We start from the raw sequence: 26,831 nt of genomic DNA, 5'->3' as shown, positions 1-26,831 counted from the left end.
AAGCAACCCATCCCATTTTAGGACCGAACGACCACCATATATGACAGTCGACGGTGGCCGGCGGTGGAATCCGACCACTTTATGTTTTTATTTTATTTTTTAATTAATTTATATTAAATAATAAAAAAGCCACATCATCAGTTGTTAGAGAGAAAACGGTCGAGTGAGCAAAATGGTTCGATCGTAAAGTTCAGTGAGCAAATTGATTAAATTGAAATTTGGGTGAGGAAAATAGGAGAGAGAGAATAGTTTAGTGAAAAATGGTGTAATTTACCCTTATTTTTAATATATTTTGTTCAACAATCAAAATTTATATTTAAACATAGTTCGTATTTTTACGTAAAATTGTCTTAAAAGCAAGCTTTTCGTTTTAAGACAAATTAAGGAAGAAAATAAGGGTCGTGTTCCATTTTTTCTAGAGTCTCTTTCTATTTATAAGTATATATTTTTCCAAAACATCTCTATATTCTTCATCTTCCTCCCTAAATAAAGCTTGCGCATTGCCAATTTGTATAAATATTTGTAACTGAATTTGCATTTTTGGGTATAAAAGAAAAGAAAGATTGGAATTATTTTAAAGAAAAGGCTACCATTATAAGGGAATATTTATTTGAAGGGAGAAGGCAAGTAGAAGAGGAGGATGAAATTAACCTCCTCTGTTCTTATTCTTATCGTGCCTCCTCTCAGATCTTAGTTTTCCTCGTCAGATTTGGCACTTGGGGTTTCCTTTAATTGGTGGGTCATTTTTTTGTTGTTGCTGAATCTGATTCTGGATTTGAGTTTTTGTTTTAGTTTGTTTTGTTTTATCTGTTGCTTGAATTTCCCAAAACTTCAGCAGCTGTATCGACTTATCAACCATCTGGGTTTTGTTTTTTGGTTTTTTCCTTTTCATTTCTGAGTTCAGGTGAAGTTAATTTCTGGGTTGGTTGATTGATTGATCGTGGAAAGAGCTGTTTGTTTTATAATTTTGAACCACAGAGGAAAAAAACTTTTTTTGCATCGGATTATTCTTGTTAAAATGAAGGTATTGAATTGTATCTTCATTATTATGATTGGATTGCTATGTATAGTCAATAAAAGGCACACCTTTGATGTGTTATTATTAATTTGATTCACCTAAAAAGGAATGGGTTGGTATTGGTTTTTGATCGGTCTATTGTTCTTATTGTTGAAAACTAATCTTTTTATGTATTGTATTGAATTCAATAATGAATTGACTTTCTATGATACTAATGTAGAAAAAAATGTTTGAGAATGGAAAGCTATTTATTGGTGGGATAGCTTGGGACACAAATGAAGAGCGTCTCAAGGAGTATTTCAGTAGTTTTGGTGAAGTGATGGAGGCAGTGATCATGAAGGATCGAGCAACGGGACGAGCTCGTGGTTTTGGTTTCGTTGTTTTTGCAGACCCGGCTGTTGCTGAGAGAGTCATCAAGGAGAAACACAGCATTGATGGCAGGATGGTGGGTTATTAATCTATAAGCACACTGTTTTAGATTATGTTGTGCAATGTACTATTAATCAATGCTATTAGGTTATTGAAGCTAGAGGTGAAACTTAAATTCCTTAGGAATTTCTATCATCCTGGTTTCTTGTCCAACCAAATTTCAAAGTTGATTCTTGAGTAATAACGCTTCTTATATATCTTTTTTCTTTGCAATGATGTTGGTTATGATTTATATTCTCTTTGATTAGTATTGTTACTTGTATTGAGCTCAAAGAGTTTGTGTTGTTTAAGTTTTATTTTCACCACCGAGTTACTTATGCTCAGGTTGAGGCAAAAAAGGCAGTTCCCAGGGATGATCAGAGCATTATGAGTAGAAGCACTAGTAGCATCCATGGTTCACCTGGTCCAGGCAGCACGAGAAAGATTTTTGTAGGAGGTTTAGCATCTACAGTTACAGAAAGTGATTTTAAGAATTATTTTGATCAGTTCGGGAATATCACAGATGTTGTGGTGATGCATGATCACAACACCCAAAGGCCTAGGGGTTTTGGGTTCATCACTTATGATTCAGAAGAGGCAGTGGACAAGGTGTTGCTAAATAATTTTCATGAACTGAATGGTAAAATGGTTGAGGTTAAACGAGCAATTCCCAAAGAGTTATCACCTAGTCCCAATCATAGCCCCCTTTGTGGATATAACTATGATGTGAATAGGATCAACAGCTTCCTTAATGGCTACAGTCAGGGATATGGTCCAAGCAATGTTGAAGGCTATGGACTTAGGATGGATGCAAGATTCAGTCCGGTTACTAGTGGCCGAAGTGGGTTTCCTCCTTTCGGTTCTGGTGATGGAATGGGCATGGACATTGAACCCGGGTTAAATCAAACTTTTGGAAATGGTGCAAACTTTAGTAATATGAGCTATGGACGGGGGTTGAACCCTTACTATGTTGGTGATACAAATAGATTTGGTAGACCTATTGGGTACGATGGAAGTAGCGGAGGTAATACTTCCTTTTTCAGCTCAGTTACCCAAAACCTTTGGGGAAACGGTGGACATGATTATAACAAAAAAGTTTCTTGTCCCGGTGCATATATGGGATCTGGAAGTGGGAGTATTGGAGGAAATTACTTTGGAACCAGTGGAATAAATTGGGGTTCTACAATATCCAGTCAATGTGAGGGGAATAATGTTTCTAGCAATAGTGTTAAATTTGGCTATGGAAGTAATGATAACAGCTTCGGTTTGGGGACAACAGGGCATGGAAGAAATAACCTGGCGCCAACATCAAATGGGGGTTACGATGGAGCCTTTGCAGACCTTTATGGTGGTGTTTCAGTTTATGGGGATGCCACTAGGCGATCGTCAACGTCTGAGCCAGATGTTTCTGGTTCCTTTGGCTATGGACTTGGCGGTTCCACTTCTGATGTTTTGGGTAAAAGTTCTCCTGGTTATGTTGGTGGTTATAGTGTTAATAAGCGACAAGCAAATATAGGTAAGTCTTGTTACGAGCGTCCTGATACATCTCTATAGTTTTCACTTGAGGAAATTCCTGCTAAATGCTTTACTATTTAGGTTCGTTGGAGTTTAGTAGCACATAACTTAAAAAAATTCGTATGAGGAATCTTCTAGCTATTTTTCGTTGGGCATAGCTCTTAAACTTGGCAGCACATTCCTATTTTATATGATGTTTCATTTCTCAGTAGCTGCATGATGTGCTTGCCAGGTTTATTATTAAGGCTAATAGACAGCCTAGGAGCATGATCACCAAGTCATTTATTAATCGAATATAGTTGTTTACTGTTACAATTTCTGGTAGACAACTTTGAACATATTCATCAAATGATTCATTCATTTACTAATGTGTATATCAAGAGTCCTGGTTGGCATTTCAAAGTTCTTTTATGACTGAACTATGTAAAAGTACTTAGGCTCTCGAGTTTGGATTACTGATTTATTGTTATGTAAAAAGTTTTCTGTTTGCTCATTTTCGCCAATACGGTCATAGATTGAACTTACACATTTTGATTTTTCTCATGGTTCAGGAATTGCTACCTAGAAAACTGGTTTTGGTTAAAGACAAGCTTAGGATGCAAAAGTGATCTGTGAGTTCTGCACATCTCCAGTCTTAATATGAAAAATGGTTTTGTTCTGGAGAATTGAATGTAGTGTTTGAGAGTGCAAGGGGTTAAGGGTGATACCTTTTTAGGGGATATAGCGGTAAGTGTATTATGCATGTGGTGTGAATGGCCATACATGAAGTAAATAGATTTTGCAATGTATGCTTTGTTATTCATCCCATTTTGTTCCATTATTGGGTAGTGTCTATTTGAAAGATTTTTTTAATCATTTGACAATAAATGCACATACACCCCTACAAACATTGTGCTCGAATAATTGAATTGCACCTCTTCAAATCATTTTACATAATTTCTATTAAGTTTTGAACCTGCTCAATGTAAATACGTTCTTTGAATTGAAAAAACAAAAATTGTTCTAACTAATATCAAATAAAAAACAACAATTAGCTGAAAGAACTTGATCGATAATCTAATCTAAGTATTCTAAAAGAAGATTAAACTTTTGCGTCCGTTTCATGGCTTGGGAAAGATTTGCCATCTTCGACATACTTGCCCCAATAAGGGTGATTCTTCCAAACAATGGTCATTTCTTCAATGGGGACTCCTTTTGTCTCGGGCCATAACTTATAGATGAAAGTGCTCATACCCACCACACAGCATGCAAAGAAGATAAGGAGTCCAAACTTAAGTTGCAAAGCATTGCCGTGAAGACTTGAGCAATGGCGAATGTGAAGATCATGTTGATTGCGACCGTAATACTTTGGGCAGCGGGAATATCTCACTGGGAACTAACCAACCCAAAGGACCCCATGAATATGCAAAACCGGCTATGTAAAAACACATCGCTACCACAACGATAACTGAGAACCAAAGCGGAAGTTGACCCGGATTCCCACTCGTACCGAATTTGGAAGCAATTGAAATAGTCATCACAAGCCGAGTAGAAAAAAAGAAAAAATTTAATGAATCAAGTAAGCAAAATCAAGATGCTTAAATGCTGGTGAACTGAAATAGGCATAATTACCTGGCAAATAAACATTTGAAGGCCACCGGAGAGGAAAAGAGTCCTCCTTCCGTACTTGTCGACGGTGGCAACGGAAACAAGTGTGGCACAAAACTTAACAATGCTAGTGATGAGTGAGGACAAAAGGGAAGCGTTGTTGCCAAATCCCATGCTCTTGAACAAAACAGGAGCATAAAACACGAACACGTTCATTCCGGTTAATTGTTGGAACAATGTAATCAAGATAGCAATGGTGAGCTGAGGCCTGTATTTCCTGCTTATAATATCTCTCCAAGGGCTTTGAACCAACTTGGCTGCCTCACTGGCCTTTGCCAAAACTTTGAACTCTTCATCAACATTCTCGATGCCACGGATCTTTCTCAGCAGATCTTTAGCCTCTTCCAATTTGTTGCGTTCAAGCAACGAGTTTGTTGAGTCGGAGAGGAACAAACAACCAAAGAGAAAGATCAAACCAGGGACTATGGCTCCACCCAAGCTTATTCACCAACCCCAGCCACCTTCGATCTTAGCAGTGAAGTAGTTCAACAAGTTGGCAACTAATATTCCAATGGTGATTGACAATTGCAACATAATGTTCAATGTTCCTCGGTATTTAAAGGGAGCTATCTCGGATAAGTAGATCGGAACAGACTGCAAATAAAATTAATTCAGATATACAAACAAAAACATATATGACATCCAAACGAAACATATGGTGATAAGTATACCTGATTGGCAAATCCAATGCCAAAGCCTAGCAATACCCGACTAATAATAAGCATGAGTAGGTTTATAGCTAAGCCGTTGAGAAGGGCACCAAAGGAGAAAAGTGAACCTCCGAACATCATCGTCCTCCTCCTCCCAAATGCTCGGTTTATCCAGGATGCTGTCATGGATGACAGAAGAGCAGCCAAATATAGCTTGAATTTTTTTTTTCACGAATGGTGTGCCTATGATTAACTATCATATGATTATGTGTGAATGCCTAGATCATAAAATATTGTTGAATCGTCATTCAAAGTTTTCAAACCAAATCCAAATTCGTAGGGCCTGGTTATTGGTTGCACGAATGTAGGGCTCGATACCAACACAATAACAAGGCCATGGCGACTATATATGAACGCAAGCTTGAGATTAGGCCACAATTGATATGCTTTGAGCTAAGTGATTGGGTTATGATTGTATGCTGGTAGGTAAAGCTTTGAAATTAATGGTTTTTTTTTTACTTTAATAATCTATTTTATTTAAAAATATTGTAAGAATTATGATCTTAAAATATTGATATTTAAAGCACAAGGAAAGCACTAGAATATTGTTATTTATTGGGGGGGGGGGGATTTTTGCCTTCGAATAATATGCGATCGAAGTAATTCAAAATTGTTTACAATATAGGGTTATAGACAAATATTCCCCAGTCTAATGCATTATCATAGTTTAATAGTCAATAATATTGAAAGAAGTTAACAACCATCACAGATCGTTTTTTTTTAATTAAATAAAAAAAAAGTCATACACAGATCAGTGGCAGATTCAGAAATTTAAAAATGAGGGTCCAGAATTTTAATTTTTTTTCTTAAAAATAATAAGTATACAAAAATTGTAATTTTTTCTTTTTTTCTTAACACATTAAGCTAAATTTAATCACTTTTCCAAAATAATGGAATGCACTTGACCCCTACGGGACCTTAATGCATCCGCCACTACACCGACCCTTATGGTTTTTTGGCTAGAGGATCATATACTGCAAAATCAAAGGTTTGTTCAACCAACTTCTTTCTAGGCTGCATCAATCATTTATTTTATTTTTCTTTAAAACATAGACCACCGAACTTGGCAACTTTGGTCAAGTTGCCCTTGAATTCCCCCCCCCCCCCACAATCAAATTGATCCCTAAACTTGACAAGTCTAATCAAATTGGCCCTTAAACTTTTCTTTCAGTCAAATTCCTCTTGAACTTAGCAAGTTTGGTCAATTTATCTCTTAAAATTTGGAAAACATAACACGGATTTTCTTTCTTTTATTTTGCTTGACAAAAGATTTTATTAGATAGATTTAAATCATACACCTAAGTCTAATTGTGTGTCTCGTTAAAAGTCTCCTTAATCCTATACGGAGGAAAAGAGTACACACAACAACAAGACAAGAAGACCATTAATCTCTAAAAAAATGACAAAAACGAGACTCCTAAACACCATTATTTCGAAGCCACAAAACCTAAAACCATAAAAAACAAACTAGCAAAAACAAGACAACTTATAATCTAACGCAAGCCTTTAGTTCAGCCAAATCTACTACTACCATTTGCCTCATCACCCAAAACTTGAGTTAGCCACTCATTAGAATCTTCCCACTTTGTTTATCTTGTATAAAATACCTCCTGGGCTATCGAGATGTTCCAAACACCCATGAAAAGACTTCCTTTCAAGCAAGGCAATACACAAACGGAGAAAGTCACCCTTTCGTGGGGTCAAAATTATCCCCCACTCTGTTTACATATCCATATCCACACTCTTCCCAAGATGATTTCTTGGTGAAGGGCTCACTATGTAATGAATCTGCGTTAAAACCTTGTAGAGTTGAAGGTCCATACAATGTAAATCTTCACTAACCCGAGAAGTTAGTTTCATAGTTCCCCCAACTAGTCCAATCACATTTGAATAACAAACCCCTATTAATTCACTCTCTCCAACCAGTCTAACACGCACATTTTGTAATTCTACCACTACTTTGACCCAATTTTCTTTGATTAACTTTAACGTGCTGTTATCATTTTCCTTTAAATCAGATTTTATTTTGTCGTTCTCGTGCTCTTTTCTTTATCATGGGAACTTTTTTGAATGCAGTCGTCTCTATCCTTTAACACTCCATTCCCTACATGCCTAACATCATCCAGCTCCTTCATGTCTCCCCCATTATTAGTTTCCTTCCCATTTGTCCTCCGTTTGTCTCGTTCTTCCCGCTATTATCTCTGAATTTTTTTTTCGGTCAGATTCCAAAGATGCATCGGACGAGCTTTCATAGAGAGTTCCCTCAGTGCACCTTCCTTCCTTCTGCAAATATATGGTTTGTGGATTGATCTGCGTTTCTGAAAACCCCACTTCTACCACTCTAATATTAAATATTATGTTTCCTACTTCTATCTCAACCATTTCATCAATTTTTCTCGTATGATTTGTTCGTATTAGAATATTGAGCTTTTCACTATCATTGGAACGGTCTGTATTTTCTCCAAGTGCTTCTAGTTTACCCCAAAGCTATGCCACCCTCTTGAAGGTAACACAGTTCCAGAAGTGCAATGGCATACCAGCCACTTCCAACCATGTTGCTCTTTCTATTTGATTTAAGTTCTCTGACCATAATCTAACCTCACTGAATATTTTCTTCAAGTAAGACCATTGTAAATCTTCCAGAAGCAAAAACAATTCTTCATCTTCAATTTCTGTCAAGAACGTTTTTTCCACGAAGTCTTCTAACTTTAATCTCGCCAAGACCCCATTCATGTAATCTCAACTGAATACTCCTCGCACTATATACTATTGCCATCTCTCCTACCAAGTACCTTGTAAGCTTCCACAGTTCCTCTAATTCAACATAACCTTCAACTCTTCTTATCTTATTAACATTCTGAGAGCTAGGTTCTTCCTTTTTCCATTTGCTGGTTTGAGTCACTTCTTTTCCTCGATCAAAATGGTTTAAAATTCTCTTCCCTTCAGTTGATGTTATGTTCCCTTTGATGCTTATGTCGGTTTCTGACTGTCTCCGATTCTCCGACCGAGACTTCCTCCAAAACGACTGTCTTACTCCAAACTTAGCCATCGAAACTGATATATCCTGGTTCCATATAAATTATATCCATTCAATCTTTCCATGGCTTCTTTAGCATCGGAGTTTTGCGTGAATCTTATGAAGCCGAACCTTTTCCCCTTTCTACTCCGTTTGCGCGCTATGAACGAATCCACCACATCGTCATATCTTCCGAATACTTGCCACAAACCCTTTCAATTTACAAAAATTGTAATCGTTTGAATTTGATATATAAACCTTTCAACATAGCATTGCTTGGCAACGTTTAGCGAGATACAAGGCCATGCTGAATTGTATATTAATTAATTGATGTAGCTATATTATTCAAGACTATGTTACTCCCAGCTCCATGTTTTTATTAAAAAGAAAACATACGTCTTTGATACATGTCAAAATGGGTAATGGAATCAATTGGCAGGTTTCGTTTCAGTTTATTGATGATGACCAGAAGTGCCCCTTGGAGATCAACTATACATTTGACATCCGCAAAGACTGGGCTACCACCCTTCCATTCACTCAATTTTTCTTATCCTATTTTATATCATATTTATTCACTAAAAAAGCCTGTCGACATTTTTTCAACTGCTACTTCTGGAGTGAGATATTCGCTATCAATTTAAGGGCAGAGTTAGCCATTTTTAGGAACATATTTGGTAATGACGCTGATCTCTTCATATTCTTCTTGTTCCATACTTGTCTTTGCATCAATCATTTGTTATTAAATTTATTTCTAGCAATAAAAGAATGCTTGTGGGAAATTCTTCTTTACATTATTATTATTATTATTACTATTATATATATAGTACATTTCATTTTAACATAATGCGTATGCAAATTGGGGACATGCCCTTTTGAACAGGTGAACTAATAATATATTTTTATTATTTTATATAATATGATTAATTAGTTGGTAAATCCTATTATGCATAAGCTTTGAATCAATTTAAAGAATCGTATGGATTATGATTGGGCATGATTAAAGCTTTGCATCTACGGCTTTTATGAGTAACGAATGAAAATTGAGATTTATGAGGGAAGGAGCTGTCAATAACCAAACACGTACTCCAAGTTGTTGATTAAGTTAATCCAAAGGATTTTATTAGTTAAAATCAGGGTTGAATTACAAGACCGCATTACCAAGTTGGTGGCATTTGACATTCCACCTAATTATGTAAACACATATGTTAATAATTATATAAATTACCACAAACTTTTGTAATAATTAAAGACTTAATTATACAATAAACGTAAAAAACATATATTATTTTTATTAATTTTAAGTGGTTAAAATTTTGTTTTTGTTAAAATATGTGCTTAACGTTTCATTTTATTCTCATTTATAAACGGATCATTAAAAAAAATATTTATCTGATGAATGTGTGACGCATGACCTTCATTAATTATTAATTGGCTTAGTGGAGTGAAGTATATGGTTTTAATCTTAACTTTATGAATGAAGTTGGGATGAATTATCTCATAATGAATCTCTATGGTATATGATCAAAATCAATTAATCAATGAATTAATACCGATAATTATACCGATAAATCATATTTCAAATCATGAAATTCATATATACAATTGAAGGAAATTAAAATCCATATATTACATTACATGTTTAATAGATATTACCGATAATTATCCTTTTTACCGATTTATGCCATGTAAGTCAAAGCCATAACTAGTGAAACACACTTTCTACGAAGTGGAATCACAATTAAAGGAAAATTCTACCATACTCGACGAGCATCCATGAGTATCACTAATGACGATCATCGTTAAACATCATTAATTTAATTTATAAAAAAATAAAATATTAAAGGAATTAACGTATAATTATAAATTAATTAAAATCTAAAGCTAAATTATTTTAATAAGGAAAAACCATTTAGGGTTTTTCAATTATTATAAAAAAAATATAAAAATAATGTAATTAATATTTTATTTTGAATAATTTACCTTTAAAATTTTAACTAAATTATAATTATATATTGAGTCTTTTAAAATTTTAAATTCTTATAAATTAAATTAATAGTGTTCAATGATATTCATCGATAGTGATACTCAACTGTATTTGTTGAGCGTGGCAGAATCATCCTATATATAAATATTATTTTCAGTAAATAATATTAGAAGAATTTAATTTAGTAGAAAATCTTAGGAATTGGTATATATGGATAAAACCAACACAGATCGTAGACCCATCGACAAATTTACTTTATTTCTTTGTTTGTATTTTTATATATCATAGAAGAAGAAGAAATCTCTTTATATTCTCTCTCAGATTATTTCAATCTGCTACATTGGTACCCAAAGCACCAAACTTTCTCTTTGGGTTCCTCTAGTCAGGTTAGTTTCCTGCATTTGTCAGCACTCATTGTAATTTTCCTTTTGTTAAAGTTTCAAGTAGTAATTTGTTGAAGGAGCTCAAGAACAAGCAAATGACCATATATGTAAATTCAGTTTATGGTTTTCAATCTCCAAACGTCAATGTTCATTATTTGATTTGTTGGATGAGCTAATCATGATCTGGTTTTTAATTACTTTACATTCCTGCAGAGAGTTGTAGATTTGGTTTTATTTATAATGCTTACTTGGTTTATACAGAAGATGGAATTGCTTGTTGGTTTTGTTCATAATGTAGATTTATGGGGGTTTTCACCATTTAGCTGCAACTATGATTGTGAAAGATTTTATTCTTGTAGGAATTTGGAGATTGGTCACCCCCTAAAGCAAAACCAAATTTCTGGGGTGAAAATGGAGTTTTCCAGGATTCTTATGATTTGTTTTTCTGTGTTGATCTTATGTTCCTCCTTGGCATATGGTCAAGCTGCTAGTCCTCCGGCTCCTGCCACGATGAGCCCGAGTCCGACACCGGCACCGGCACCGGCACCCGCACCGGTATATGTAAACCTCACTTATCTGCTCTCTGTGGCTGGTCCATATCACACTTTCCTCAACTATCTTGAATCCACTAAAGTCATGGATACCTTCCAAAACCAAGCCAACAACACTGAACAAGGCATTACGATTTTCGTACCCAAGGACAGTGCCTTTAAGGCCCTCAAGAAGCCTTCTTTATCCAATCTCAGTGACGACCAACTTAAATCGCTCATTCTTTTCCATGCCCTGCCCAAATTCTACTCCCTTGCAGACTTCACTGACCTCAGCGGCAAAGGGCCTATTAGTACGCTTGCTGGTGGCATGTACACTTTGAATTTCACAGACAATTCCGGCACTGTGCACCTCGATTCAGGATGGAGCAAAACAAAAGTCACCAGCGCCGTACACTCGACTGGCCCTGTAGCAATATATCAAGTCGATAAGGCACTTCTTCCGGAGGCGATCTTCGGTACGGACGTACCTCCAATGCCTGCTCCTGCCCCCGGCCCCTGATATTAGCCCCGTTGCAGATGCTCCATCAGCAGACTCCAAGGGAACTGCTTCTTCACCTTCAACTTCATCATCCCATAGGATTATGAACTTGGGCACATGGAGTCAGTTGGTTTTGGCACTGGTGGCTCTTGTTCCTCTAAGATGGGGACTTCATCGAGTTTAATTTATGTTCAGAGGGGGAAGCATATATCAGGTTTCCTCTTTTTAATTTTAGTTGGATCTTACGTTTTCTGTAATATGCACAAATTTTTACGCAGGGATTTATTTGCAGGGATTACCCCATTACAGACGAGCATATGAAAACTGCATATGAAGATTGTTTCAATTATGTATTTATTTATTTATTTATTTATTTATACATGCATTGTATTTTATCTTTATTATTGTCGGAAGTCTTTCACAGAAGTTGCTCTCAACCTGACGTTGGGGGCAACCTACTACCCTATCTCCCCCTTATTCCATTGCATATGAGAATAAGGTTTTGTTGTTGTTGTTGTACATACCCCTAAAAAAAATAAAGTTCATTGTAGTACGTAATAGTTAAAATTTAATGCAAGTTCATGTATAGTAAGGAAATCAACCACTATATAAACAACATCAAACATTTCTAATTATTCAATCCAAATCGAAACCAACCAATCATGGCTTCACATTTAAAAGGCGTCCAAAAATAACCATGACAAATCAATTATATATATAAAATCACTCTAAGTTAATAAACTAATTTTTTTTATTAATACGTGGTTAGTACAAGACAATGATAGAATATAATTTAATAATTTAACAATAACTTGTTACTATTTTATGACTGAATAAAAGTATTCAACTATATAAAATTGTATCACATTGAATATTTTATCTAGTTGTTAAATTATGTAATTACATAAAATTTTGTTATAATATATATAATTACACATATATTAAAGAAAGTGGTAATGATATATATAATTTAATTATTTTTATATATCGTTTTTAATAAGTTATTTAATTTTTTTTCTTAAATAGTCCGGATTGATTGTTCATAGAGGGTTATTATACCGTTTATTTTAAGCGGTCGGTTAAAGAAGGTCTCTCAACTTTGCAACACTTTTCTTTGGAAGGGGAAGGAGGGAGATGCGAGGGGTGCGAGGGTGAGTTGAGAAGTTGTGTGCCACCCGAAAGAGGAGGGGGCTTGGGGATCAAGGAGTTAACAGCTTGGAATAAAGCTTGTATGATGCGAAATCTTTGGCAGTTGTTGATTTGGGCTAACTCAATATGGGTTGCGTGTATTCACTCTTATGTTTTAAAGGGGGTGTGCGTGTGGCAATCTCAATTGCGCCAAGGCCATAGTTGGGTTTGGAGGAAGCTTTTGAAGCTTCGAGATTAGCTTTCTTTATATGGAGGGCCCTTTAGGGCCGTATTCAGTTAGGGAGGCTTGGGAGTTGTTCCGTGGTAGGAGGGAAGTTGGGTTTTGGCACAAGGTGGTTTGGGGTGAATTGACTAGTCCAAGGCATAGCTACATCGCTTGGTTGGCTATGGATGATCGATTGTCTACCAAAGCGAGGTTGAGGATGTGGGGAATGCAAGTTTGTCATGCTTGTGTGATGTGTGATAGGGGCGTGGAGGAGGATAGGAATCACTTGTTTTTAAATTGTGAATTTGTGCAGGCTGTGCGGGGGGATGGTCCTACGGATTGGAGGATGGACTATGCAGACGTGATTGGAATGAGTTTGTAGTTTGGCTTCAGGATAAAGGTAGTCGTGGGTCATTCTTGCATATTGTTCTCCGTGAAGCTCCCGGATAGAATATTAGTGTGCACATCAAAACTCTGGTCGCTAGAGTAATAAACGAAAATTGTGATCAAATTACTTAATTATAAGTTCAATAATAAAAGTTTTATTATTTTTTTAACATTATTTAATTATAAATATTAAATGCACAACCTATAAAAAAAAAGCGTGAATTGAGAATTTTTAATCACATACTCTAAAGATTACTGATAAATAAAATTTATTATTTTCTAAAAAAATTATAAATATACTATTCAATTAAATTATAATTATAAATTAAAACTAAAACATATGCATAATGTGACCTAATACACTAATAATTTCAGTCCTTAAAACTTATACAAATTATTAATTTAGTCGTAATTTGAAATAATTCAATAAAATATAACTTTTTATATTTTAAAATTTTATCGATTTATTAATTTTTTAATACTATCAAAATAAGCCAGCACATCAAATCAAAGCAATAGTTGAATACTTCTATTCAATCATAAAATACTAACAAGTTATTATTAAATTATTATACAAAAAAGTAACATAATAGTAATATAATATTTATGGAAGAATAACAAGTAATTTAAAATAAATACAAAGACTTCAATGGTGAAAGTTTTAAATATGAAATGTTAAAGTCAATAAACTATTATTTTATTAATCTGGGTTAGTACAAGATAGTATTTGTTCAAAGAAAATTCTCAAACTTTCGACATTAAACGCTCACGTCTTTAGCATCTATGGTGTTCGAACCGGTTCCTTAATGAACAATAACAATTCATTTATTACGAAGACTACTTAATTGACAAAGTTAATAAACTATTTTAAATTAGAATCAAATTGATATACAATATAAATTTTAAAGATTAAAATTATTATTATATCAAATCATACCATTATTCTCGTTTAATATTTAACAATCAATAATTTATTTGTAATAATATTTTAATTAATTAATCTATTTATAACTTTTAAAAAGTTCATATATATATATATATATATATATCATTAAACTCATAATTGAGTGATCTTATATATAATTTATCAAAAAATAATTATATTAATCAAACGTGATTATTTATATATTAATTTTTTCTTATTAATTTAAAATGATTACAATATAACATCTATTCTAAACCTGTTTTATGAAAATAATTTAATTTATTTTTATGAAGATTAGGGTTGTAAATGAGATGAGACAGATCGAGAGCTACTCGAGATCAACTCGGTCAAGGCTCGATAAATACTCGGACCGAATGGACTCGACTCGAGCTCGACTCGAATTCTTAACGAGCCGAAACGAGCTACTTGATACTCGACTCGAAAAATTCGTGAATAGCTCAAAAATATAATATATTAAGATTTTATAATTTTAAGCTCGCGAGTTTTCGTGTCGAATCGAGCTGCATTTCATAGTTTTCGAGTCGAGTTAAACTCAGCAATATTCTAGCTCGACTCGGCTCGTTTATATATATATATATATATATATATATATATATATATATATAAATACAAGAGAAAATAATCTCACTGACCAAAAATGCCTTATAATATAAGATTTTAACCAACTTTTTTTAGATTTTCCAAAATGACCAACTAAATCGCAATGCGATCGATAATTCGCAACGCGATCTCCGATATCGCAAATCAGTTTTCAGATTCGCAACGCGAACTTCGACTATCGCAATGCGAACTTGGACTATTGCAATGCGAACTTGGACTATCGCAATGCGAATATGTAAATCGCATTGCGATAGTCCAAGTTCGCATTGCGATAGTCCAAGTTCGCGTTGCGAATCTGGAAACTGATTTGCGATACCGGAGATCGCGTTGTGAATTATCGATCGCATTGTGATTTAGTTGGTCATTTTGGTAAATCCAAAACAAGTTAATTAAAATCATATATTATAAGGTATTTTTGGTCAGTTATTTTTTCTAAATACAATCATAGGGATAAATGAACATGAGATATTTAAAGTCAAAGAAATTGATCCTCGGGCGCAATGCAAGCAGTCTTGTTCTGATAGGATCCGACACTCTCACACGTAAACAAATATTGTTTACAGTGCGCCTATCAGAACAACGCCACAATTAAAAATGTCAAAGCAAAAGTTCTGTATCTGTAAATAAATTTTTTATTTTAAATTTTGTACATAGGCAATTTTGTATTTTAGATTTATTTGTTATCAATATAATAAACTAGTTCATAGGGAAACCAATACGGAGATGGAGAAATAATTTTCTAGATACCTACAGCTTAATTAATGTACCTATGAACAGGACCCCAAGATGGAAATTAAATGTACCTATCAAACCTAGTTAATGACAATATATAATAATCTACTCTTTCTATTATATTTTTATAATTTAAGTTCAAATTTAAAAGAAATACAAATATATTAATAAAAAGGGGCTGCTTATGTTAATTAATTAAGGTGGGTAAAGGTTGAATTAATTAGCAGTGAAAGCGACGCCGCCGCTGATGAACTGTACCGACTTTGATTAAATTATCGTCAGCTTTGATTTAAACACTGTATCAACCAACCAATTACGTTATTAGGAGCTGCAGGGCATACTATTTTGCATTTTTTAGAAACATAAACTATTTCATTCACCCAATTTCAATTTCGTTAGCCAACGTACTAAAAAGATACTGTTTGTGCTAATTTATACCATCTAATGTCAGAGAATAAATATCAGTTGGTTAGAGTATATAATTTTATAATTGCAATCATGTACGAATGTGGATGCAAAAATATGAATTTGCTTAATATATTAAGAACAAGGGTTACATATATATATTTTAAATTCTCATGATGAGGTAAAAATTGGAGGAAAGAAAGTTGGAAGCAAACCCAGAAAACAGCATGAAAGAAAGAGATGCCTGGCTTTCCCATGTACGCCGCCGAAAAGAAACCCGAACCTTACGCCCGCCCTACGAGTGGCCGGTCGTGATCATCCTTAGTACGTTTCCGTAAGAGAAGAAAAAAGCTTGAGAAACTCGGATTGCATTTCCAGAAATCACTGTTGAAGAGCACATCGTGTTTCTTCCTCTTCCTCATAACTTGTCGGGTTTCAAGGAAATAGAAGAGAGGGGTTGATTGAATTTTTGTTGTTGAAGAGGACTTAACGCAAAAGAAGGAGATGAAATGATAAAGGGCAGGAAGCTAGCTGGGAAAAAGAGAAGAAGGGTGTTCCCAAGAAGATGACGAGCTAGCGTTTCCCGTTGTTGTTTTTCATAATTTTAAGCGTCGAATACAATATATGTATGTTTATATATTGAGTGGTTGGTTCATGCCAGCTCATGTAAGTTTAAATGGTATCACGTAAAATCTATTTTAAATTTTGTATATTATTTATAAAATTATTTAATAAAATGAGGTATTGAATCTTTTAGGTAACTTCATCTACTCAAATGTTAACGTTATAAATAAAATTAATTAATTAAAAAATATTCTAATAATTTAAATGAAAAGTGTTATATTTTTAAAATAGTACACAATAAATAATATATACATCGATCGATATAAACAAATCAAGAGATCGGATACTGATGGTTAAACTGAAAAATTTAAAACGAGAGGACAAGCTATTTAATCAAAGGGTAAAGTTTACAAATGATTCTTCGATTATAGGGTGTTATTTTTTTGATCTCATAACTATTGAAAGTTACGAAATAATTCTTCGACTATAGGGTGTTATTTTTTTGTCTCATAACTATTGAAAGTTACGAAATGATTCTTCGACTATAGGATGTTATTTTTTTTGTCTCATAACTATTGAAAGTTACGAAATGATCCCTGGATTATAGGGTAATATTTTGTTGAGTCCTCTAACTACTAAAAGTTATAATATTATCAAGTTGACTATTCATACCTTACAAACTTGTTTTTTCCGTTAAAAATTAACAGTTATATGAGATAGACATTAGCATACTAACTGGAATATGATTAAAATCACATTTTAAATCGGTCGTAGGCCGCATACCCATCGATCATCGGGCTCCACAGCTGTCAAGTCCCTTGTCATCACCCTTAAATCGATCATCGGTAAAAAATCAGCCTCAAATCGCTATAAGTCACGAACAAAACTAGAAACAATGTCTTGCAAATCGGTTGAAGATGGGGGATGGGCTTCACTGGACTTTGAGTTAGGGATGGTTGGTAGTGGGTTTCGCCATCGATGGGTGGAGTTCTTCGAAATTTGGGTTAGGGTTTTTGGAGTATTTGGGTTGATTTGTGAAAAGAATGAAAACATAGGGACTTTTTAAAAATAATAATAATAATAATTTTAGTTTTAGTTTCTTTTTTAAAATAATTTTTCAAAAAAAAATATGAGGATGACACGTGTCCTTTAACGATAAAATTTAACGTATTATTCTTAAAAGTGTAACGGAAAGAACATTAGACACATACTTTTTAATTAAAAAAATTCTTTAATCATCAAAACATGTTTCCAGGCATGCACTTATTTTTTATATATTAAACCTTTTCCTTAATTACAAACCAAATATGCAAGTAGCTTTATTATTTAGTAATGCTGGATTTTAACTGGCTTGATTCCCCTTTTTAATGAAGTTAAAAAAGTATATTCTTGTCGTGTGTCAGCACCGAGATTAAAAAGTAAATTCCTAGTCCAGTTGATTTATTTTTCAGAAGTAAATATGCGGGCAAAATATAATACATCCATTCACACCAACCGACTTATAAAGGCGCAATGGTTGGGCACTTAAATATTAAAGTTTGAAGTTCACATGCACATATTGATTATGACATTAATAGATTTTAAATTTAATATATATTTATATTTATATATATTTAACTGCATATGAAATTAAATTAAAAAATTGAATATATAAAATTAAAAAATTAAAAATGTGCTCTAGATCATTGTACTTGTTGTGCATGTGAAATTTAATTCTTCTATTTTTATTCTCAAGAAATAATTTATCGATTTTTTAATTATTAAGTTCAAATTGAATTGGTAGTATTATTATTTTGTATTAAAGTCAAGTCTATTGTAACATTAATTTTTTTTATTACATGATTATTAAGAGGTCGATTCATAAAAGTAAAATGGAAAATAAAATAAATCTCAAATATATAAAATTATATAAACTTGAAATATAGTTGAACTTTTGAAAATTTAACAAATTATTTATCATTAAATAAGTAGTTTGTTAGCTCCAGAATTTAATGACACAAATAATTAACTACTATTTAATAGCATCTCTATTTTCGGTGCACAATAATTTGATATATCACTCTTGAGGTCTCCAAAATAGTGAGAAATACAATATCGTTTATGGCGTAGTCAGTGGCGGATTTAGAAATTTATAAATGGGGTCTAAAATTTTAATTTCTTTTCTTAAAAATAATGGGGATGCAAAATTTTTAATTTTTTTCCATTTTTCTTTAACATGTTATACTAAATTTCACTTTTTTCCTAAATAAGGGGATGCACTTAGCCCCTATGGGGCTTAGTGCATCCGCCCCTGGGCATAGTGAAGGACGATCCTCGTCCTTTTATGCTGGCCGTGGAGGTAATGGTCATTACGGTGGTGGGGCATATTTGATGCTCCGATGATAGTGATTGACCGTGAGACATGACAATTTTTGGGATAAATCGAGATAAAAGTGAAAAAGTGAGAGGGAAAAAATAGAAGTATTAGAAATTTAGAGCCTAACTCTATCGTTTGATGAATTATTTCGAATTTGGATCGAGTTGGATAATTATACAAGTTATGAGATCTAAAATTATTAGTATATCGTGTTATGTCATCGTTTTATTAAAATAGAGTTACGACTAGAATATGATATAGAGTTTATAATATATATGCTCTCTATATAAATCAAAGATGTACTTTAAAAGATCAGTTATTGGAATTTGACATACAATGATAGTATTTCTTGAACCGCTCCCAAGTATTTATGAACGTAAACACATCCTGAACGTTGAACTAATGAGTTGAGTGTCAAACGAATAATCTTATTATTTTATATGTATTCATAACATAAATATACCTATAGATATAGTAAAAGAAAGAAAACAATGTCATCTACTCAATACATATCCAAGACACACATAAAGGCACTAAAAATGAGATTTGGTGTCACGTAGTTTGAAAATACACATCTACAAAGACATAAGTATGCATCATGATATAATGTAAGGCCACTGTAACTTACAGGGCTCATACTCTTATAGCCTATACAGAAACACAAAGATTTTAAAAAACAATGTAATCAAGACCAAGCTATATAAATAAGCCAGCATGTTTTCTTATAAGATGACGTGTTAGGCATCTTTGGTTTTTTGGTCAGTAGCACCGTTTACTTTTGTAGAGAGAGATATAGCTATACATTAAGAGTCGTGATAGATTCAGAAATTTAATAATAAAGTTTAAAATTTAATTACTTTTTAGAAAGAAAAAAATTGGTATACAAATTTTTTATATTTTTTATATATTAAATTAAATTAAATTATTTTTCTAAAATAATAGGATTCATTTGACACCTATTAAGTTGTGCGTCCGTACTAAGAGTAAATTAAATATGAGGACATATCACATTCACATTCGGTCCTAGGGCTGCCAACCCTAGTATTGAGTCAATGCCCGTTTTGGGCCTAGAAGTGCATTGAGCAAAGCTTTTGTAAGACGTGTATGAAGGGTTTTTTCCCAATACGTCAGCCCAAAAATATAATTAGACAAATAAGATTGTAAAATTTTTAATTTGGGATCTACGATATTTATTATATTGCATGAAAATTTATTATATCGAAGTGATGAGTTTTAATAAAAAATATTTTTTTTTAAACTTTTACTCGATGTGATAAAAATTAATAAAAATTTTATATTTTATTAAAACTCTTCACCTCGAAGTAACGAGTTTAAATAAAAAATATTATTTAAACAAACTCGTCATCTCGTTGTAACGAATTCCTTAAATACTTTAGTAAATATGATAGATCTTAAATTAAAAATCTGACAATCTTATTTTTTCAATTATATTTTATGCCTGTCGTATAGGACCTAAAAAACCCGTGTATGAAGGGTGTTATAAACATGGCCAAGTCCATAACAATTTTTAAAACATAAATTCCAGGTGTAAGATTGACCCAAAAATAAAATACAAAAAAAAAAAACAGAGAGTAAGTGTATGGAAATCCACAGCAGTGATCACCTACCATCATCGGCGGATGCAAAAGCATATTTAGGATTGACCTGAAATGTTATTGAATTGAAGTCTGCTTTTGACATTGGGAGGTGCCCCTCTCGTGCTGTTCACCAGAATTTCGTTTTCATCACTCATGCACATCTTGACCACATTAAGTTCCATAATTTCGCCAAAAAAGATTGTGTTTTTAGCCATGGTTTGAAAATCATGTACACTACTGATTTTGTTTTGGTTTGAAAATCATGTCAGAGTTCTGATAAAACGCGGGATGGGAGTGTCGAATCCAATCAAAGAAACGCAATGCAGAAACTTTCTGGTAATTTAAAGTTCCAAAAATGATGTTCAATGATACCTCGGAAAGACGTACATTCATGGCATCCATCTTGGATTCTAAATCGTTATCGCCCCTTCTTATCAAATTGGTAATCTCTGAAATATGCTTTCGACTCACATTTACCCGTGAAGAAGAAGAAGAAGAAGAAGAAGAAGAAGAAGAAGGAGAAGAAGAAGAAGAAGAAGAAGAAGAAGAAGCAGAGAAACTGCGAAACCAACAAAAATCGGATCTATTGAAAAATCGAGAAGATGGGTATGGTGTAGAAGAAAAGAAGGAAGACCCAGATAAGGAAATGGTTAAAGGAGTCGAAGAATTGGAAGAAGGAACCATTGTGTTGCCTGCATCGATGAACTGTGAGCTAGGGTTTAATCTGGAGTAATTTTTACAACATGATTTGATGGTTTTACGGTTGCATAAGGATATTACTTTTTAAAATGGTTTATATAAAATCTTATATATAATTAATAAAAGTCATAAAAATAAAACTAAATTAAAGGCTAAACAATATTGATGGTGTCTTTTATTTTTGGTTTGTTTAATTTTGATCATTGATTTTAAAAGAATTATGTTTCAGTAACTTACGTTATCGGTTCATTATATATTGATTATTGAACCGTTAATCTCTGTTACCAGTAAAGCTCCTTCTTGAAGCCAAAACTCAGCCAAGTTCTGTTTCTATTGTTAGTGTAAATAATGAAGACCATATAATTAATAATATAATGAATTTATAACATAAGTGATTGAAACATAATTTTTTTAAAATCGATGATAGTTGATTAGATGTGTAAATAATGAAGACCAAATGTATAAATATATCAATATTTTTAACTATCGTGTTAGTTATTCTATCAAATAATAATGGCATGTTACTTAATTGATAACGTTTGAATAGTTAAATGATCTTAGTGGCAAAATAGAAAAAGCAGTGATCAAAATATAATCCCCTATTAGTTAAGTGGTCATGGGCATATTTTACAATTAAAGTTATTATCACTTAAGTTAAAAATATATATTTTCATTCTAAATATCTATTTATTTTAGAAAATATATATTCCCATTACATAAATATTTTATAAATATTTATATACGGGTGGTATGGCATGATCTAATATAAATAATTTAAAAAAATCATTAGAACACTAATTACTTGTAGACAATATGGATAGTCTACTAACATAAAGCATCAAACATGAGACGATTATAAACTCCAAGAGATAAAAGGATCTTACAACTTTTCACCTGCGTTTTATTCACCACAAAAACAAAAAATGCCTTCTGTCCCCCAGAATTTTGCACATTTCAAATATTCAAGGAAATGAAAACCTACAACACTGTCGGATCACAGGTGAAAGGGGGTGAAGGAGGTACAGTATCATGGAAGTCTTCTTGCAAGGTTCCGAATTAACAAAACAAAACAAGTTAAAAAAGATGATCAAGACATGGATCGACTCAGTTTTAATCTTGTGAGGTTTTCGAAGAAGTCTGCAATGAATTTGGTGGAGAAGCAACCTGTTCGGATGGATCATCTGAATTCTTAGTTTCCAAGTTCTGACGTTTCTTGCTTACGGTGTTGGTGTTTCGTGCCCAATCGGGAAGTCTTGATGGCGGAGGAGCTTCGGACAAATGGACTGCTGGAGACATTCTTTGATATGCTAGGAGAGACGTATCGAACACAGGTAAAGGAAGGGTTGGAGCATAATTATAAGGATATCCTACAAAAGGGTGATCGAATCTGCAAGTTGGCCCGTACTTGCACAGTCCGTACATACTGTAGCTATAACATACAGCTTGCCCCTACATACAAAAGAACTACAAATCAAATAATATTTGGCAAGAGTGAACAGTGAATAAAATGGAAATGGGCACATGAATTCCTGTTTAACCCGAATGGACACGAAACTTACAGGTCTCGAAGGAAGCCCAAGAGAGCCAATACTATTAATGGCTGAATCTGCAACCCTTTCCTTTGGATGATGGTACTTGCAATCAGATCCGTATTTGCAAGTGCCGTTGTTCATATAATACCTACACTCTGGTTGATCAGGTCTTTCAGGATAGTTAGAAGCAGATGTGAATGACAAGAGCATCTGTCCACTAGAACCAGACTCTGCGGGATTCGTCGAGTTGTAAGCATAATTGGATCCAAGAACACCAGCAGAAGATACGGGACTCATATTTCCCTGATCGGAGTTAAATTAGTAACGAAGAAAAATAAAATGTGGCAAAATAAGGAAAGAAATTCCAATCGGCAAGAACTACCCATGAACAATTTTTCTTTTCATATAAAAGAGATAAATAAATAATAAAAAAATATGCAGTGTGAAGCATTGCAGATGCAGGGAACTGTCAGATATGTACATGAAATATGCAAAGCTACCATGAGTCGCATCTATGTGACTTTGTGGTGATAGACATGTGCATAAAATATGGAAACACAAATTTGCAGAATACATAGCAACGCACTCTTTTATTTTTCTGAAAATAAACATATAGTAACACATTTAAGACACAATTAAGTTTGTTTTGGATAATAGATACTTGAAACAAAGTTGATCATTTTAAGTATACATTTCATATATAAAGAAAACATGCCCTCTGAACTTCTCCAATAAGCAGCTCAAGCAACAAGTAAACAAAGATGAAGACATCTAAGGTGTCTAACACTTACAATTATGAAAAGAAAATTTTCTAATAGTAAGTGAATTCATATAAAAGAATGGAATCGAGACCAGGTAATTTTTATCATAACATCTTAATGACATTCACTTCCGGTTTGAACAAGTCATTAACTAGCACCATTCGTAGCCAACTGACAAGACATTTTTAAATGTTATGGATATGGGATGTAGCAACATCATGAACACTAAAAACAGAACACTATTAAATGATGTCAGCTGATAAGAAGAAACACATATAACGAGTCTTTCAAAAAAACATAGCAAAAGCAGAAAAATCAATAGGACCGATCTTCAGGTCTTAATAATCAAGACAGTACAACTTCATTTTAAAAAATGCCAAGGTTTGCATTATTCTCATATCCAGTGTTTGGAAACACAACATTTAATTTAGCAATCTAAAGTTAAATCGAATTGAAAGTCAAGGAGATCAATACAATGTTTACACTTGCAGAGAACTTTATGGAGCTTGCTTTAGGACAAGTGAAACATTTAAATTTCACAATTTCAGAAGTCCGTCCAATATACTTTTCATTTTACACCGTCAAATAATGGAAAAAGGAAAACCTAGAATAACGGCACCTTGCAGAAATTGATTTTATTGACTGCATTATTTTGAAGCCTGAAGTTCTGATAAACATTACTCAACAAAAGAAACATTCACTTACCATGTAGGTGCTCCAGCCATTAGCATGAATTATGTTTTGAGGAGAAACAACAACAGGCATGTATCTTTGGGTTTGTAAATGTGGGCCAGAAACAAAAGGTGCCCTAGGTAATGACCATGTGGGTAATCCACCAGCATACGGCACACCTGTCGGTGGCAAAACTGATGATCCCGCAGGTCCATTTACAGGTAAGCCAGCCCCAGGTGAAGTAGGCTGGGGATGATGGAACTTGCATGCAACTCCAAATTTACATGATCTGGTCCTCATGAAATAAGGACATGATTTTTCATCCTGAAAAATATAAAGCTAGCATGAGACTACATAAAGTCAGGTGAGCACATCAAAGGAGAGAGAAAGAAAGAACCTGACGCATAGGAAGACCAAGAATGTTAAATGTAACAGGTCCAGCTCCATTTCTGTCCTTCGGATGATGATATTTACATGTGGATCCATATTTGCAAGCTCCTGTCTTTAAAAAGTACTGCAGAGGAGGTTAATGAAAACTTCTAAATTAAAAGCTTTCTAAAACAAATGCTTTGATAGTCTTGATCACAAAAAATATATAAAACAAAAAACAAAAGACAGAGAGAGAGAGAGCTTAGACATAATGTCTAAACAGTTTAACACTATATCAAACATATCAACGATGACCCTGAGCTACAACATCAGTTTTCTTTAGAAGAAAGAAAAAAGAGTTCTGCATCACTTCACCAGGTTAAAAGGAAACATTAGCACACTAGTTAGATTAAGAAGATCATAGTCCCTGTTGTCCACTGGTAAAACATCTGCATTAACACTACACCACCCAAAATAGAAACAACAGCAAAATGATGACTAGCACAATCAGAAAACTCCATGGCCACATATCATGTTAACAGTCTTGCACATGTACACAATAACATGCATGCTATGTATTCCACAGTTCAAGTGAACGATTATCCATGCAATATTCATTTCCCAAAAAAATGTTCCTAATTAAATAACATCTATTTGCATAAACAACCACATTAGGTGTCTTCCCTTTTCTTAGAGAGAGAGAGAGATACATACCCCAGCAAAAAATAGCAACACAAACATCTACCAGAAAAGGCAATTTAGATCACTGATCTTAAGTGAGAAAGTAATAATACCCCACAGTCTGGCTGTCCAGCTCTTAAAGGGAGTTCTTCCTGATATTGGCCACCCTGCACCAAAAAATAACATATTCAACCAATACATCAGTAGAGCAATATCTATGTATATAAGAATCTGAATCCAAGGGCTTTTGATATTGAAATAATCTGTCAGTAAATGCAATTCAATTCAAAAAGATGAACAAAGACTTCATTACCTGAGTATCATAAGCCGGATGATTGAAACGACAATTACTTCCATAACCACATGATCCAGTCCTTAAATAATAAGAACAATCCGGTTCACCAGGACGATCAGGATACGAGCCTGAGTCTGAAACACCCACCTCTTGATTATTATCATTAAATTTCAACCGCAAAATAACTTCTGAAAACATAGAGAGAAAAAAAGATCTCGAAACTAATCAAAATTAGAATATCTCAATGCATGTAAAGAACTTGATCCTATTTAAGAATTGAAGTAACGAACTTTGAAACAAAATCTATGACCATTGTCTACTACAGTTTACAACAAAAAAGAAAGAAAATAAAAACAATTGTAGAAGCTCCAATTAAAGAACAACAGCTTACAAATTAAAATATACGAAGTTGCTTATTTTATTTATTGAATAGAAACTTACCGTTTCCAAGAGAATTTAAAAGCTTTGATCACAATGGAAATTGATCACAACAAAGGAATTCTAAAATATAAAAATAACGGGGAAAGGTATGAAGCGGCATCAGATCTGTGTATGGTTTGAAGTAACAAAAAGCGCAGAAAGAATCGGTGCTACCTTCAACGTTATCAGCGGATTGATTCGACACAACATTGTTCTGAACTTGCCGATTATCTTGCATCCGTGGATGCGGCACAGAATTTTGTGAAACCGTATCTTACTTTTGATCACAACAATCAAAAACCACACAATGAGGAACAAAAGTTTAATTTCTGGGCATAAACCAAAGCAAATTTGTCCGGTTTTAAAAAAAATAGTTCGATTTCAAAACAAATGACGACGACGATCAAAAGAGTGAAACGAGAAAAATTTCGGGATCTTTTTCTTTTGTGGAAACAACGAAAGAGATTATAAAGAAACAAAAAGTGAAATCCAAGAAAATATTCCAATTTGATTTTTTTAAATTAAAATTATTTCCTCCTCGATTTTTTTTTCAGTAAGCTTCTGTGTTCTGTTTTGGTGCACCAATAATAGAAATTTCTTTTAGTCAAAAGGCATCGTTGCCCACAAGTTCGACTACTCTCTTTCAATTATTGACCGCCATGGGCTTTTTCTTTTCTTTTCTTTTCTTTTTAGATTAATAAAAAATATTTTTATTTATAAAAAATATCGATAAATATATATTTAATAAAA

The 26,831-nt window shown here is 33.5% G+C and overlaps 2 protein-coding genes and 2 pseudogenes across 3 annotated transcripts; 2 read left to right on the top strand and 2 right to left on the bottom strand.

Moving 5' to 3' along the window:
- The first annotated feature begins 464 nt into the window (after nt 1-464).
- LOC120120975 (heterogeneous nuclear ribonucleoprotein 1-like) lies at nt 465-3,743 on the top strand. Its single transcript, XM_039140465.1, has 4 exons — nt 465-735; nt 1,239-1,463; nt 1,772-2,942; nt 3,493-3,743. Exons 2-4 carry the CDS (start codon nt 1,245-1,247, stop codon nt 3,504-3,506), a joined length of 1,404 nt encoding a protein of 467 aa, XP_038996396.1. The 5' UTR covers nt 465-735; nt 1,239-1,244; the 3' UTR covers nt 3,507-3,743.
- A 279-nt stretch (nt 3,744-4,022) lies between these two features.
- Nucleotides 4,023-8,347, bottom strand: LOC120121105 (annotated as a pseudogene).
- Nucleotides 8,348-10,552: 2,205 nt separating this feature from the next.
- On the top strand, nt 10,553-11,894 carry LOC120121104 (annotated as a pseudogene).
- A 10,345-nt stretch (nt 11,895-22,239) lies between these two features.
- Nucleotides 22,240-26,606, bottom strand: LOC120120970 (zinc finger CCCH domain-containing protein 3-like). Of its 2 annotated transcripts, XM_039140459.1 has the most exons (7): nt 26,256-26,606; nt 25,680-25,849; nt 25,480-25,533; nt 24,714-24,830; nt 24,350-24,640; nt 22,911-23,186; nt 22,240-22,800 (listed from the first exon to the last, which is right to left on the bottom strand). In XM_039140459.1, exons 1-7 carry the CDS (start codon nt 26,317-26,319, stop codon nt 22,462-22,464), a joined length of 1,311 nt encoding a protein of 436 aa, XP_038996390.1. In that variant the 5' UTR covers nt 26,320-26,606; the 3' UTR covers nt 22,240-22,461. The 2 variants fall into 2 exon arrangements, with proteins under 2 accessions (XP_038996390.1, XP_038996391.1); XM_039140460.1 differs by lacking the exon at nt 25,480-25,533.
- Nucleotides 26,607-26,831: the final 225 nt, after the last annotated feature.

This window comes from Hibiscus syriacus, unplaced genomic scaffold, assembly GCF_006381635.1.
Source record: "Hibiscus syriacus cultivar Baekdansim isolate YM2019G1 unplaced genomic scaffold, ASM638163v2 tig00110356_pilon, whole genome shotgun sequence".
Lineage (NCBI taxonomy): Eukaryota > Viridiplantae > Streptophyta > Magnoliopsida > Malvales > Malvaceae > Hibiscus > Hibiscus syriacus.
This window is presented reverse-complemented; position numbering and strand designations above follow the sequence as displayed.